Here is a 16230-nt window from a genome sequence, read left to right on the forward strand (position 1 = left end):
TGCTGCCCGCTACGAGCTAGCCACACTGATGCAATCTTCACCTTTGCCCGGAAAAACCAAAATCAAACATGGGCGAGCAGCAAAATAGTGCTTACACACGACTACTCCAAACCCACAGTCGAAACCAGACAGGTCTTTCTAGCACTAAGAGACTTCCTGCGCAGAAGGAAGCTCAATTTCAGTTTTGCAGGCCCAGCACGCTTCAAGATAACTGACAACTGGAGGACGATGCTCTTTGACGACCCGGAAGAACTAAGAAGATACCTACAAGGACCACCAACAGAGGAGATGGAAATAAAAGGTGCCGGAGCACCAAAGAGGAGCGCATCACCGGACGAAGCGGGGAAACGGGAATAAAATGCACATGCACACCACTACCTCACAAAAACCTACCTCAAGGCGCGTCCGGGGCACTCCCAATCAAGATCTCGCATCTATTATCTAAGCAAAGGGGTGACAAAGACGCACCACAACTACGATCTACCTCAGAGACAACAAGCACCCTAACACATTCTACCTCAGAGACAACAAACACCCGAACATTCCACATCGGAGACAACAGACACCCCTTTAACAACATGTTTTGAGGGGAAATGGAAAACACGAGGGGCCTGAACAAAAAGCGAAATACGCACATCAAGACACCAAGAACACCTAAGCGCCGACCCACTCAAGATGGAAAAAAATTGAATGTCTAAATGCTTCACCTCAGGGACTATGCGGAGCAAAGGAACTTTGTCGTCACACACCCACTCATCAAGTAAGGGGGGGGGGGGGGGAAGTGGGGAGGGAGGGGGCATGGAGGAGGGAAGGGGGTGTGGGGAACACATACATGGGCTGTTTCAGCTTCTCTATCTCTATATCTCTTACCTTTTCCCACCCAATGGTTCACCAAGCACAGAGGAAGGAGTAGGCAGTTTAAGGCACACAGGGGCAGAAGGAGATGCAACAGGGCAGACTACAAGGCCAGAAATAGGGAAGAACCAGAAAGGCCGCCAGATAAACAACACGCAGAATGACCCCCACCCAACACAATCGCATCACAGCTGACATCAAGGTAGTGTCAATGAACGTCAAGGGGCTCAAGCAACCAGTGAAGAGAAGAAAAATCCTAGACCACCTGGCAAAACTCAAAGGCGACATATATGTACTACAAGAGACTAGGCTTGAAGCGGAAGACATAGGCCGCCTTAAGGCAAGCTGCATAAGCGAAGTCATAGGATCACCTGCACAAAATAAAAAAGAACGGTGTCATCACAATAGTAAGCAAGAAATCAAAGCTAGTGCCGAAGAACTCGCAGGCAGACACAGAGGGCAGATTCCTAGTGACCAATTTAAGGAGAGGAGAGGAACCCATACACGTAGCTAACATCTACGGGCCGAATAACGATGACAAGTCCTTCTGGGACAAGGTCGGAGAACAGCTTGACACCATAACACTTGGGGAACTCCTCATAGTAGCTGGAGACATGAATCAGGTTTTAGACCCAGCCATAGACAGACACCCGCAGAGACTTAGCCAGACAGCACAGAGGGAACATTCTGAGGAACCTCTGCACAAAGCTCAATCTCAAAGACCCATGGCGACTTCAAAACCCAGATGGCAGAGAGTACCCGTTCTACTCAACCCCACACAATTCCTATAGCAGAATTGACTATATCCTAATGTCTGATACGCACACCAACCTCATCAACCAGAGAGAAATAGGCACGCGAGCCATCTCAGACCACTCACACAGCCTAGTGCTGACAGGCAAACACAACGAAAGGCCAACCCGCAGATGGAGATTTGACGACGACCTGCTGAAAAACATAACAGCCAAGGCAGAAATAGAGAAGGCAATAAAAGAATACCTGGCCATCAACAGCACCCCGGAAATAGACAGGAACTCCCTATGGGACGCCCTAAAGGCCACGATAAGAGGCACTCAACATTAAGGCCAGGCTAAACAGAGAGCGGAACAAAAAAAATTCAGACCTAGAAAAGGAGATTAGAAACCTGAAACGGGACACATAGCCAACCTTGAAGACAGGAACACACTCACAACACTAACAAAAAAGAAATACGAACTAAACAGAATTCTTAGCGAAAGGGCTGGAACCTGGATAAACAAGTACAAAGTTATAAATCTATGCACCGCCAACAGAGCAGGGAAGGCACTAGCGTCCTACTTCAAGGGTAAACAGAAACAGCACTCGATAGCAGCAGTCAGAGATAGCAACAACAAATCACAGACAGGCAACAAGGAAATACTCAATGCTTTTAGAGACTTCTATGAGCAACTCTACAAAAGAGACACTACCCTAGGCGGCGACGGTGGCAAGGAGCTCCTAGACCGCATTACTACGCCCACACTAACTGACACCCAGCGAGAAAAGCTAGAATCAAGTATCACGGGCGAGGAGATAGAAAGAGCTGTAGCTGGTTTCAAAGACAACAAAGCCCCTGGACCGGACGGGTTCACAGCTAGGTTCTACAAACAATTCCTACCAATACTCAAACCGACACTGACAAAAGTACTCACAAACTGCGTCAACAACGGAATCATAACACCAACAATGGCAGAAGCCAACATCATAGTTATACCCAAGGAAGGCAAAGACACACAGCATCGTGATAGCATGTGCATAACCCATCGCAATGCTTATGAGAGAGGTCCCGTCTATCTTCAGAAATTACTTACCAAGTACTACCCTAATCGTTATCTACGATCTCAGGGCCGTATGCTCTTTCAGGTGCCCAGAATCCAGCGGGCACGGATGGGTGGCCGGTCATTCAAATATTTGGCCAGCAAACAGTGGAATGACCTCCCCATTGAGCTCCGGATGGAGCCATCTGAAGGAAACTTTAGGCGCAAACTGAAAACTTACCTTTTTCCGAAATCCTGAGATCCTTTCGCCCTTTCCTTCAGCGGCCTTTTTCTCTGGGGTTCTGTTCTAGTAATTAGTTTTAAAGCGCGGGGACACACTGTTGCCTAGTGTAACCAGGCGCTATACAAAAGGTGTTATTATTTATCCCAAAAATTACAGACCAATCTCACTCATAAATGTAGATTGCAAGATCTATGCGAAAATCCTGGCGACCAGACTGAACGCATACTTGCCCACACTCATACACCACTCACATGTAGGATACCTTAAAAACAGAACGTCCCATGACAACACTAGGCTGCTCTGTCATATAATAAACCACGCCAGCAAAAGTAACAATGCTGCGGTAATGATAGCCTTAGATGCAGAAAAAGCATTTGATAGAGTTTCCTGGCCATTCCTAGATCAGTGCATGCAGAAATTCGGCCTAGGACCAAACTACAGGAAGATGGTCCTGGCCCTATACAACGAGCCCAGAGCACGAGTAGTAGTTAACAGGGGCACATCCGAACTACTCTGCTTGGAACGCGGCACAAGACAGGGATGCCCACTCTCACCGGCCCTCTTTCTCCTAGCGATAGAGCCACTGCTCAATATGATAAGGTCAAACACAGACATTGCGGGGATACCAATAGAAGGGGAAACCTTCAAACTAGCTGCCTACGCGGATGACGTCCTAATAATAACTGAAAACCTGGAGAAGTCAATAAAAGCCCTTATGGATACGATCGAGCAATACGCACATGTGTCAGGATACAAGCTAAACAGGGAAAAATCAGAATGCAAACCCCTAAATATCCACACCACAAAGACAGTACTAGGCGCATCAGGACTGACGTGGCAAAAAAAGTCCATCAAATACCTGGGCCTCCTTTTCGAGAGGGACCTCAGGTCCACATTAGACCAAAACGAACAAGCAATAATAAAGAAAATCAAGGAAAGAATAGAGGGGTGGGCACCCAAATTTACCACATGGTGGGGGAGGGTGGAGACAGTCAAGATGATGCTCACACCGATAGTAAACTACCTGCTTAACATGCTCCCACTGATCAGCACAGCGGACTTCCACAAAAAACTAGACAAACTATTCAACACCTTCCTATGGAAGGGGAAAAAAACAAGACTCAGCCTACAAAAGCTTAGACTACCCAAGGAACTGGGAGGCCTAAACATAACAAACTTTAAAACATTCCAAACCGCATGCATAGCTAAACAGGGACTGCACTGGCTTCCCCCTAAACAAGATAACACCCCGGCTTGGCTCTCGCAAGAGAAAAGTCTATTAAAAGGCATGGAGCCCATCGCGCTACTCACTGCAGCCAAACACCCAGCAATTAAGCACAACCCCATATTAAGGAACACTAGGATGGCCCTCCTCAGGGTAGACAAGCTCCTAGAGACTAGCGTGAAGAAGTCCCAGCTGGAATCCATATGGCACAACCCCAGAATCAAATACAAAACCCTAGACATGCACTCTTGGTATAGACATGGCATCTCCACAGAGGCAGGGCTCACAAACCACATTCGACACACTCAGAGAAGAACACAAACTTGACAACATCGAACTATACAACTTTCTGAAGATCAAAGTGGCAATCAGCAAGGAAGACCTCAACAAACACACACCCTCAATCCTGCAATACGCGACCAACCTAAACAAACTGGGACACCAGGTAGCACACCTCTATAAGGCCCTCAGCCCGAAGTCCACCAAACTTAACAACAAGGTCATAGGATACTGGGAAACACTTAGAGGCAGAGAGCTTAGCGAAGAGGAAAAAAATCAACCTCTGGACATCAACATCACGAAGGAAAGTAACGACTACCCTAGACCAAACCAAATTCTGGCTGATACACAAAGCATACTGGACCCGCCCGCCTAGCATCCATGGGAATCCGAGAAAGCGATTCCTGCTGGAACTGTAACAAACAAACAGGCGATCTAGCGCACCTCCTATTCTACTGCACCAAGGTAAAAAGTTCTGGAAAACGATAGTCACACTAATAAACGACATAACAGGCACATCATTTCGACTTGAGTTCCAGAGCCTCGCCACAGGGTTCATGGACCCCTCAATCAAAACCAGAGAGGACAGGACCTGGTAGACCTACTACTGACGGCAGCAGTCAAGACAGTACTGAACAATGTGAAAGACACAGCGAAAGCCACAGTCAAGGCTTGGTTCAACTGGGTCACATTCTAAGGAGAGCAGACACTATAACAGCCGAACACACACCGCTGACACACAAGAAATGCGAAATGTGCTCTCGCTAGACACTACACGACCTCACACAAGCCGCCTAGCCGTAGCAACAAACAAGGCAGTTAAAGGAACCATGAGTGCCTCCCAACTTGGTCACAGAATAATCAACAGACAGAACACCTCAACAGCACATATCCTACTCCCCCCAGCCTGTGCTTCTCTACCCTCTCTCTCCTAGCCGCCGCCGGACGGAGGACCGACAACTGCGCGACAGACAATCGAACGGCAAACAGGGGGGATGGCCGGAACCGAGCAGCCGGAGTCAGATCTATTAAATGCCAAAATGATGGACTTATGTAACTTGGCTACACCCCCCCCCCCCCTCATTGGGCGTTTTTGTTTTACTTTTTTTTCTCCTTCTCCCTCTCTCTTTCCTCCTGCCTATTACACAAAATACTCACCATGTATATGTCTCACACACCATGTAAATATAATTTTCAATAAAAAATTACTGAAATAAAAATTTGTCGCCCTTGACCCCGAATAATATGTCCTGGGAGTCGGGCTATAGGAATTCCACATCCCTGGCAGTAAAAGCCTCAATGGAAGGCAATTATGCGGTGTTACCTCTAAACTATCCACTCGGAAATACATACATAATTGACTGCAAACTCCGTTCCTTTTTGCTCAAATCCCTGGAGTGGGGAAGAATAATTCCAAACAGGAAGCGGAGAGTTTTCTTGATTCAAGAAGCACACATGGGAGAGGGTCTAAGACATCAAAAGATCATAGATTCCATACGGGAATTAGACAGTGTACTAGTGGCCAGGAATGAGCTTGGACAGCTACGAATTTGCAAGTAACTGCCCTGACTGCAACAGAGATCGCAGTAATGAACCGCCCCAGACACCTGACTACAGAGTAGCCAGCCAGATACAGACACCTCTGTTAGACAGCATTAGGCTATCTACCCGCAGTCCCTACAGACAAATGCGGTCCCACAACTACTAGGACGAGATACATTTGGATGTGGCCCCAGCGCTCTGCTGACGCCAGAGCTGTTATAAAAGATTTGCGAGTCTTTATCAGCACATACGCATTTGGCACGCTACATTCTGACCAGGGTCAGAATCATTATTCAGAGCCTGCATGATCCGGAACAAATAATGTTCCTGAATGACACCATTCAACAAACAACCTGTCTTGGCCTAGCCAAGATAAAAGATTTAAACAACCCGTCTATACCAAAGCCTATGCCTGATAGAAATAGCACTACAGATGAGGGGTTAGACGTGTCCCATATTTTACACCAAAACAGAACTTATCCAGATTGGAAAAAATGGTTGATCTGGCCCACATACACTAATAACTGTCAAGATAGATTCCTGAACGAAACACAGGGGTTCAAACAGAACAGGCCAGACCCAAGATATTCCCAGAGACAACATCCAGGGATAACAACAACATACAGTGTAGGAAAACTATGCCTCGAATGGCTACAGAAATCCACACTACCTGAAATTAAGCAAAACTTGACCTTACTTAAAGAAGGTGCTGACTTGCGGGATTTCTTATTGGGACCTCGCAAACAGCGCCAAAAACGTTATATATACACCGGTATATATGCTGCTTACAACGAAGCTTGGAAAGTAACGCAAATTGAATAGTCTGAAAATATACGAGAAATTGATCGTATTAAGTTGGAAAAATCACTGTCTGTAGAGGACAATGGGTTAACGACTCAGTCCTCATGAATTTATTCTTTGGACAGCATTGTATCATCTGCTATTGATATAATAGCACAGGATATGCTAATGTTACAACATGGCCAGTCCCAATTACGTTCTATTGTACAGTTAGGCTGGACGTTACAAAATCTGCGTTCAGGCTACGTGCCTTGGCGTCTAATCAACACAACGTCATTATTTTCTATCTTTAACCCTACAGATAAACAAATCTCTTTGGCACAAAAAGGAGCAGACTATACGGTACTGAGCATTGAAAAACTAGAAAGATAATTGGGGGACTGTTTTGAGAACGATTTTTAAGGCAGTACTGAGAGATTACGCATGATGCCAAAGAAGTATATAGTGTGTTCGGTCTTGCATTATGAAATGCCTATATGTAAGACTGCCCCCTAGTACCCACATGACGTTAAACTGTTGAATCCACACAGGAGAATAGATGTGCTCACTGGGATAAATCAGGAAGACCTGAAGATTTTTATGAGCGATGTCCTCCAATAACATATGAGATACCAGATTTTAGGGCTTAATCTGTCCCAACCATAAGAATGATGTTTGCATTTTGCTAGAATTTATCAATCGTTTTTAATATATGTTTAAATATGGATTTATAGAACTTGGAGGAAGGTGTGAAGACAGGAACGAACCATCTTTCTTAGTCTGTGTTTTGTGGTCTGATTTTGTAAAAAATGTTCATATAATTAAGATGTTGCGAACACAGACACTACACAAGGATTGATGCTAGTCTGTCAAGCAAATTACGAATTGAGGTATGAAAGAGTTTAGACATTACTTAGTTTTTACAGACAATTCAATGAGGTCCATTCAGAGATGAAATGTATATAAAGTCAAGAGTCAAATATAAATACGAGGATTGCAATTAATTGGTCAGGGATCATAGTATCTAGAATTATGTCAGTATGAAACAAGGTAGTTTGGTAGTACTTCCCCTCCCGACGAAACTCTAAGGACACCTTGCTTTATTCCTGTGGTATACCTATAATAATGAATTTGTGATAACTTCCCCAGAACATCTGTTTGAACAAGGCAGTCATATGTTGAAAAATGTCAAACAAACTTATAATGAGATCTATAACATAGCTATGCGGATAATCTGACATTATGGATAGGAGGTGTTTGTTTTTAACTATGTGTTGTACATATATGTATGTTATTTAATGAAATTTGTTGTAAAATTAGTTTTTTTATATAATTGCTTCTAGCCCTGAAGAAGTCACGGATAGGACGAAACACGTTGGCAACAGGCAATTCTGTAATTTTAATGAAAATTGAATAAAAGAAATGTGAAACCTACAATCAAGACTGTGATATTATCTGTGGGAAGTCTCATAATGAATGTTAAATATATATTGTAAACTACTTAAACCAGCTGATAAATTTTTTATACATGTACCTTGGTGCGGGTCATTTTTTGTTTAATGTTCTAGTGATTCTCTAATCACGATTAGGGGGTGTTTATCGGTCACTTCCCTGACCTTTCGCACAAGGAATATAGATCAGATAGGCTTCACATATAGTGAAAATTGTGCAGGTCTAGCATAGCTCTGACCCTTTGGAGTATTGGTGTTTTTTATACTCGCCCTATTTATCCCTGCTGGATATAATAGGCGAGACCTAAAAAGGAAAGAGCAGAAAGAGCAAACTCCTGTGCCTGTCTTGACTGAAAGGAAGGGTGGGAGATCTGGGTAGGGGAACCCTCGTTCACAGAGTGCTTGTATATTTCCCTGCTAGAATGGTGTGTTGTGAGGGGGGAGCGGACAAAGAGAGAAGATCCAAAATAGCATTTTAAGGGTGCCCCTGAGTAACAGTCTATGTTTTGAATTTTATTCCACAGTAGACATGTGGGGGTCTTCTTTAGGAATGATTCAGGAAAATGAAGGTCCTGGAAAAACAGGAATAAAGTCACTAACCTCTGTATTATTTGTGTAACCAGGGGAGAAGGCAAAAGTACAGGAAATTGAGAGGTAGGCGAGTTTCGCTCTATGTGGAGGAAAAACTACCCTGAACAAGCGAATGGGCTGATTAGCTCTTCCACCTACCATGTAGTACATGTTTTGATGGGTTTGCCGAAGTGGGAGGAAGAAAGGAGGTACATGCAGGCTGATGTGTCCATTATACACACCACCAACCTGCACAAATGAGACCAATGGGTCGAAACACACACCACTGATCACTCAAAAAACAGATTTAATACACATACATACATACATCTTTTAACATGTCAAACAAAAGAAAAGCTACTGGAGCTCAGTTTTGGGGACAGGGTGGACCAATAGGCAGTCTCCTCACAAGGAGGAAAGTGCTTAAAAAAAAAAAAGGTATGGGACCCTAAACTATGATCATGCTGCAACAGCTGCCAGTCATCTGAAACCCCAGGTAGAGAATGCAATATGATTCAGAAAGGGTTACGTACCGGCATCTCCCTAACAAAATAAAAAAAATACATAGATCACCTCTAGTGGGCTTGCAAAACTGACACGCTCACGGGAAAAAAAAGACAAAGTAAAGTGCTGCAAAATGTACAACGAGAGAGTGGAACAGCTTTACAAAGTCATGCTGAAGCCTGTCACCTGAATGACTTAATTTGACCTGCTGAAGCAAACTCCCCTTACAAGCCTGCCTTGTAAACTCGCTCTGTTGTCTCTGGGCTCAGGTCTGAAAAGGCCAATTCTTTGGTTTATCACACTTCAACATGCTTTGAGTATTCTTTCTATGTTCTTGAGGATGGATCATAAAAATCAGAATAGGTCTACATATTTCAGCCCTGCTTTTATACCAGATTCATTCAACCTGTCCACCCATTCCATGCAGAAAGGTAACTAAGACATCACAATAGGCTCTTTGGAAATCAATGAACAAAAAGAAAGATAATTTTCACCAAGCTTTCTTGGAAAAGCCCATAACTCTAATTTAGTACAGTACTATTAATTTGTGCAGACAGAACGTTATCCTGTGGCAGCAGACTTTCAAGCTATTCGGTTTAATCTCCTACATCTGTCATTCCACTTTTTCCGCCAAGGTTTTTATTTTTCTCTCTAAACAGGTTTTTGAACTTGTGTACCAGAGACAAGTCAATGGAGACCAATATTGGAATCTCGATCAGAAGATGAAACGCTTTAATAGTTTGATAAGAGATCCAGTCAGCGTTCTCTTAAGATAATTTAGGTACATTAGTGTAGCACACAAAGCTATGGAAACATTTCACAGTTAACAGGAGCAGATGATCCACGCTTAGCTCAAATCAGTTTGTGGTTTTTTAATTCTTGTAAACTACGTCCCCTATAAATTTGATTTTTATGAAACTTTGAGTATCAATGTAGGTCACTAGTAAAGCATTTACTGGGCATCAAGGAACACCATCAATCCATTTGAATCAATGTAAACTGAGAACTGGTATCAATATAGTAATGTGAAGGAAACCAAATATTTTCCGGCGGAACTGTGCAGCCAATCTACAAATCCCCATTTCAAACTCTACATAGTAGCAGCTATCCTGAAAATCTGGCATGGCTTCTGCCCTCTTAGACCAACAATGCACACCTGTGATACATTTTCCGGTTGTCTGCCAGCTGCAATGCAAACTACACATAGGTAAAATAGAAATACACAGATTCTAAGGAAGTTGGTGTTGCATGGTCAATACCACCACTTCTGCCAATTAATCTGAACATTCTTTTGGGGGAAAACAAGGTGAAAGAACCTCAAGTGTCACGTTATTTCTTACCTGGAGTAATGCAGTTTGAATCAAATCGGGCTTCTGTAGGTAGTGTTTCACCTTTTTCAATTGCCTTTTTTATTTTGTCTTCTGCCTCTTTTGCAGACCTATCAATTGAAATCACATTATTTAGATTACATACGTTCCTAGGTAACTGGACACATCTAGATATTTCAAATGTTATTTCAATAACAGCAAAACTGTATAAGGTTTTCTTGCAGCGTCTGGAGCAGGTTAAGGGAGCATTTCTTCTTTCCTTTAAGTCTTGTTCTTGCACCCCAAAGGTTCTCGATTGGAATTATGGCATGAACAGGGTGCTAGTACTCACTGCCATCGCCTGCCCATCGCAAAGTAAATTAACTTTCAGTCAGCAAGGTTAGAAAATTGTGCAATACAAAGCGGTGACCTGTGCCTGATGGACAGCAAAAAAAGCACATTAGCATACATATACATTCTGCCTGTGGGACAGCATCTGTCAAGACACTCTGAAATGCCCACCAAGAGTGTGGAGCATTTTGGTGACCTCCATGAAGAGGCAGATTTGTCAGAATACCGAATAGGCTTTGTCCTCTACAGTACATCGTCAGAGAAGATCAGGGTAAGGAACTATCCCAAGTTAATGAACTAAAGATTCCTGGTGTACAACTGCCTGATCTCATCCCCTTCTTAATGCAGCATTATGCCAGATCCCATAAATCCTCCTTGCATGAGGGAAACCGATGGATAATTTTCTTAGAGTCAAGCAGACTTCAAGTTTAAAACTGTCCCTTGGCACACTGTACAATAAGCTGTCTCAGAATATATTCAAACCGTTCAACAAAGATTAGTGCACGTGCACGTCTGCTTTGCTGGCAAATGCTGGAACTAAATATTTTGGCCTGAAACAATGATCAGTTTTTACGGCCCTTTTACTTATAGGTCTCAAGATGGCATTTGTGAAAAGTAAAGGGAGACAAACCTGCAGGAAAGTATTTGCAGGAAGAAAAGAGATTCATGAAACAAAGAAAATTCTCATTCATCATCCTACTGAGACTTCAGATGGAGTTGGGCTTCCCTCTTCCACAAGCACACAATCCCCTTGACAAGATCGATGCAGACGTTTTAATAAAATCAGCAAGCACTAGAACCCAGACACTGGGAATGAAGTACACATTGGCATGTTGAAGATGTCAACACTGTGAATACCAACATTACTGATCACGTGCAGCAAAAACAATGACCCAAGCGCATTTTTTCTATCGGGTCCCGTACATCCATCTCTACACCTCAATCACAGGAAGGAAACAGTATGGATATGGAAGGAAAAAAGAAAGAGCACTCCATAAGTCTGAAGGAAAATGAAAAGGCATTTAGGAGGCAGAAGAGTGAGTCCATGTGGGTGTTCATTATGTGTGAAACACAGATGGGTCTCTTTCATTTTGTACATTATGTAATTAGCCCTTTCAGGCAAGGGGTCCTGTGATAGGTGCTGAAAATGATCATGGATGATTCTTCAGAGAAGTGGGTTCATTAGTTCACAGCAAGCCTTTATGGACCATTTATAACCAAATGTATAACTTGGTGCTTTACTACTGCAGCAGCTCTAACAAGAAGAGACTCAAGTAGGTTAGTGCAATTCTAATTAGTGGTTTGAGCTTACTCTTCTCATCTCCGTTTTGTCCCTCTGTATAGTAGGTTTTCATGATCATATACAAAACACCACAACTGGAGACATATTTAAAGCGTCGCTAAATTACTGGGTCAAGAGCCAGGGCCTGAGATCAGGGCAGGCAGGCCTTGGTGAAGGATTTTACAACTAGGTGATTTAAAATGGGCCCAATTCATCCTAAGTTTACCTCACAATTAGATCTTGTTTCCTGGCATGGAATGTCCTGAATTTGATTTGTAAAACTGGAAACCAAGAAAACCGAGTAACGTACGTTTGACCAGATTAATGTGTCATTCTCCTCACACCTTCCCGGTCACCTTAATTCCTCTTGCACCTTACTGGTCTTCATCCTCCCTCCTACACATCTCTATCTGATCCCTCCCTTCTTCTAACCACCCTAACACCAGTCGATGAGCGCTCAATATACCTATTCTCGCACTCCATTGTATTCTCTCTCTCATTTATGTAGACAGTTTTGCCTCCTAGCACTCACAACTGAAGTCCCCCTCTCCACCTTATCCTTCTACTCCTGATGTCTATCTCTCTAGCTATTCCTTGGGTCAACATCTCCTCCTACACACATACACATCCTTTTCCACCTCTCTTTCTCTATTCCATGCATAGGTTTAACTCCTATCTCACACTGTGTTCACCCTCTTTACTGTACTATTAACCCGAACATGCACTTCCTAATATCAACCTTTTCTCATGCATATCTCTAATCCTTCCGCTCACTCCCTCTGCGTCTCTTTCCCTTCCGCCCTACTCTTCTTTCCCTCCATACCTACCCCATCATAGACAGCTAAATATTACATCATCAACATGGTATCACAAGTCTGCTTCTGCTTAAATTCTTTCACTTGGAAGGCCCAAACTTCTGCTACATAATGGGCTGTTCTTATGACAGTGTCAGCATCCGGGCTCCCATGGAGATTTACTATCATATTCACCATTGTTCGGATGACCACTTTTTGAATTATAGCCCAAATAGTTCTTCCGACTAGCATATAGGTCTTGCATAGAATTACTAAGGGGATCATAGTCATGCTAATGGAGTTGAAGCATGCAAATAGGGGTGTAGCCCATCTTACTTATGAGCAGGTTGCTGCAACACACCAGGAAGAGTCTTTTCTGGTTGGCAGATATGGTTAGTTCCATGTACAGTGCAAGGCTCTTTCTTCTGATTACAATCGCAGGCTATGTTGTGCTTTTCCATGCTACCAGAGCTGCATACCTTTTTTAAATGTTCCTTTTATCTAGGCGTCCTTTTAAAAGCCTTTTTGTTTTGACTAAAATCCTCCATTATGAATGCTGAAGAGCTGGTCTGCAATTTTTTTACGCGGAGAAGCGCTCAGAGTCACGTGATCGGCATCAGAGTGTGGGCCTTGTCAAAATGTAGAGCGGCAGCGCCAAAGTTACCGCACCAGCCGTACCCCGCTGGAAAAAATACTGAAGCTGGGCCGGTCTGAGTAGCCAATCCACCACCAGAGCCGGAGCCAGATTTGGACCTGGGCCAGCCAGTAGACGGTGAGACATCAGGGCAAGTTATGTTATGTTAATTGGGATTTGTATAGCGCGTAATCACCGGTAGGTCTCTTAGTGCTTAAGAGACTAGAGGAACACCCACATCCGCTATCTGTCAGCACACCTGGTCAGAGCATGTGTTGCTCCCTGGCCTCTGTGAACAATAAGGTCTTAATCTTCTTCCTACATGGAAGAGCGGTTTCCTTGTGTAGGCTTTCTGATAGCTTGTTCCATAGGTGGGGGATAAAAACAGAGAAAGCTCACCAACCCCTGGTAGTTTTGTTGAACCGTGGACAGGACAATAGGCCTGCCTCGGACGAGCGCAGGGTACGTCCTGGCACGTAGCTCCCAAGACGCTCCTTGATGTATTCTGGGGTCTGTTCATGAAGGGCTTTGTGAGCAATGCAGAGGCCCTTAAACCTGGCTCGCTGCTTGACGGGGAGCCAGTCCAGCTGCTGCCGAGCAGCTAGGGAGCTTGAAAATCAACCTAGCTGCATCGTTCATGGTTACTTGTAGCTTGTCTAACAGCTTCTCTGATAGTCCAATATACAGGGCATTGGCGTAGTCCAGCCAAGCCAATCACCACCATCCGCAGGGTTGAGAATGATAGGAGAGGTGCCAGTTTCCTCAGTTGTCTCATCAGGCCCACACAGGTCCCGACCACGATAGACACTTGGTTCGACAGGGTGAGCTTGGCATCTATTTTGACGCCTAAGCTCTTAACAACCGGCACTGGTGTGGGTGTGGCACCTAACTCGTGGCCAGAAGAGATCAGTCCATGGGCTATGTCCTCTGGTAATAGCTAGAACCTCTGTTTTGTCCGGATTAACTTTGAGCGAGTTGGCCGTCATCCCGTTGACTGTGAATCTGAGAATACTTTGTGCACATGAATGGGCTTGAGGAACTGTCGATTTGAAGGATCAATTAGGTGTCATCCGCATAGTTGATTCAGAAAAGGGGGTGGTGATGAACAGAGTGTCTGAATTAAGCAGACCACTCTTACCCAGTCCAAAGATCAGGGCTTGATCCATCACCGTTATTTATGTCACTGCACCATCCCAGCTCAGAACCTGGCTATATGCAAATCAGTCTGTCCCTGGCATAGTGCATCATCGGAACAGGGCAGACCAAACTACCGAGCCAATTCTTCACCAGAAAGGAGACAAGCTACCGGGGACCGGTTTCTGGCATTTCAGCCTCTTCGGCCCGGCTTGCTTGAATCCTGATGGAGCAGTGAGAAAGGGACTCATGTCTGAGTATACCCTGCCACACCTATAGTGGCCAAAAACGATTTACAAAAAGGGGGTGGTGATGAACAGAGTGTCTGAATTAAGCAGACCACTCTTACCCAGTCCAAAGATCAGGGCTTGATCCATCACCGTTATTTATCTCACTGCACCATCCCAGCTCAGAACCTGGCTATATGCAAATCAGTCTGTCCCTGGCCCAGTGCATCATGGGAACAGACTAATTTGCATATAGCCAGGTTCTGAGCTGGGATGGTGCAGTGAGCTAAAAAACGGTGTTGGATCTAGCCCTGATCTCTTGACTGGGTGAGAGTATTCTGCTTAATTCAGAAACTCTGTCCATCGCCACCCCTTGTTGTTAAATATTTTGTCCACAATAAGCGTGGAAGGGTATACTCAGATGTGAGTCCCTTGCTCATTGCACCATCAGGATTCAAGCAAGCCGGGCCGAAGACGGCTGTAATGCCAGAAACCGGTCCCCGGAAGCTTGTTTCCTTCCCAGTGTAAGAATTGGCTTGGTAGTTTGGTTTGCCCTGTTCCCATCATGCACTGGGACAGGAACAGACTAATTTGCATATAGCCAGGTTCTGAGCTGGGATGCTGCAGTGAGCTAAAAAACGGTGTTGGATCTAGCCCTGATCTCTTGACTGGGTGAGAGTATTCTGCTTAATTCAGAAACTCTGTCCATCACCACCCCTTGTTGTTAAATATCCGCATAGTTGAACACCTGACAGTCCATTTGGGCCAGTGCTGCCACCAGTGGCTGGAGATAGATGTTGAAAAGCAGTGGGGACAGCGCCAAGCCTTGCGGGACTCCGCAAGTCAGTGCCCATTTGACACGTGGTCTGCTATTTGGATCCTCTGTGTCCGATCTATCAGAAAGGAGGAGATCCATTGACACCACCCCACAGATATCCATATTATAAATGTGGGCCAGAAGTGGGTCATGATTCACTGTGTCAAACATGGCTGTGAGGTCTAGCAGAATTAAGGCACAAGGCTTCTTCATGGTGGCCGTAAGCCTAGCTCATCCAACACCGATAGTATCACCAACTCTGTTATAGGGTGGGCCCTAAAGCCTGCCCGCTGTACCTGGAGCAACTGCTGTTTCTCAATGAATAGTGAGTGGGTTCTAAGGACGTGTTTTATTTATCTTTATTTTTTTTAACTGAGTTTTATATAGCGCGAACTTGACCCAAAGGAATGGGGTATCAGAGCGCTCTACATAGCACCAGTTGCATTACATGAGGACACA

The 16230-nt window shown here is 44.4% G+C and overlaps 1 protein-coding gene across 1 annotated transcript in view; it reads right to left on the reverse strand.

The window, feature by feature from the left end:
- XRN1 (5'-3' exoribonuclease 1) overlaps positions 1 to 16230 on the reverse strand; it is a 1308150-nt gene that overhangs the window by 1211589 nt on the left and 80331 nt on the right. Inside the window, exon 3 of the mRNA XM_086943712.1 lies at positions 10566 to 10663. Coding sequence (XP_086799838.1) covers positions 10566 to 10663 — 98 coding nt within the window. The remainder of the gene's footprint in view (positions 1 to 10565; positions 10664 to 16230) is intronic.

Source organism: Lissotriton vulgaris, chromosome 11 (assembly GCF_964263255.1).
Source record: "Lissotriton vulgaris chromosome 11, aLisVul1.2, whole genome shotgun sequence".
Taxonomy (NCBI): Eukaryota; Metazoa; Chordata; class Amphibia; order Caudata; family Salamandridae; genus Lissotriton; species Lissotriton vulgaris.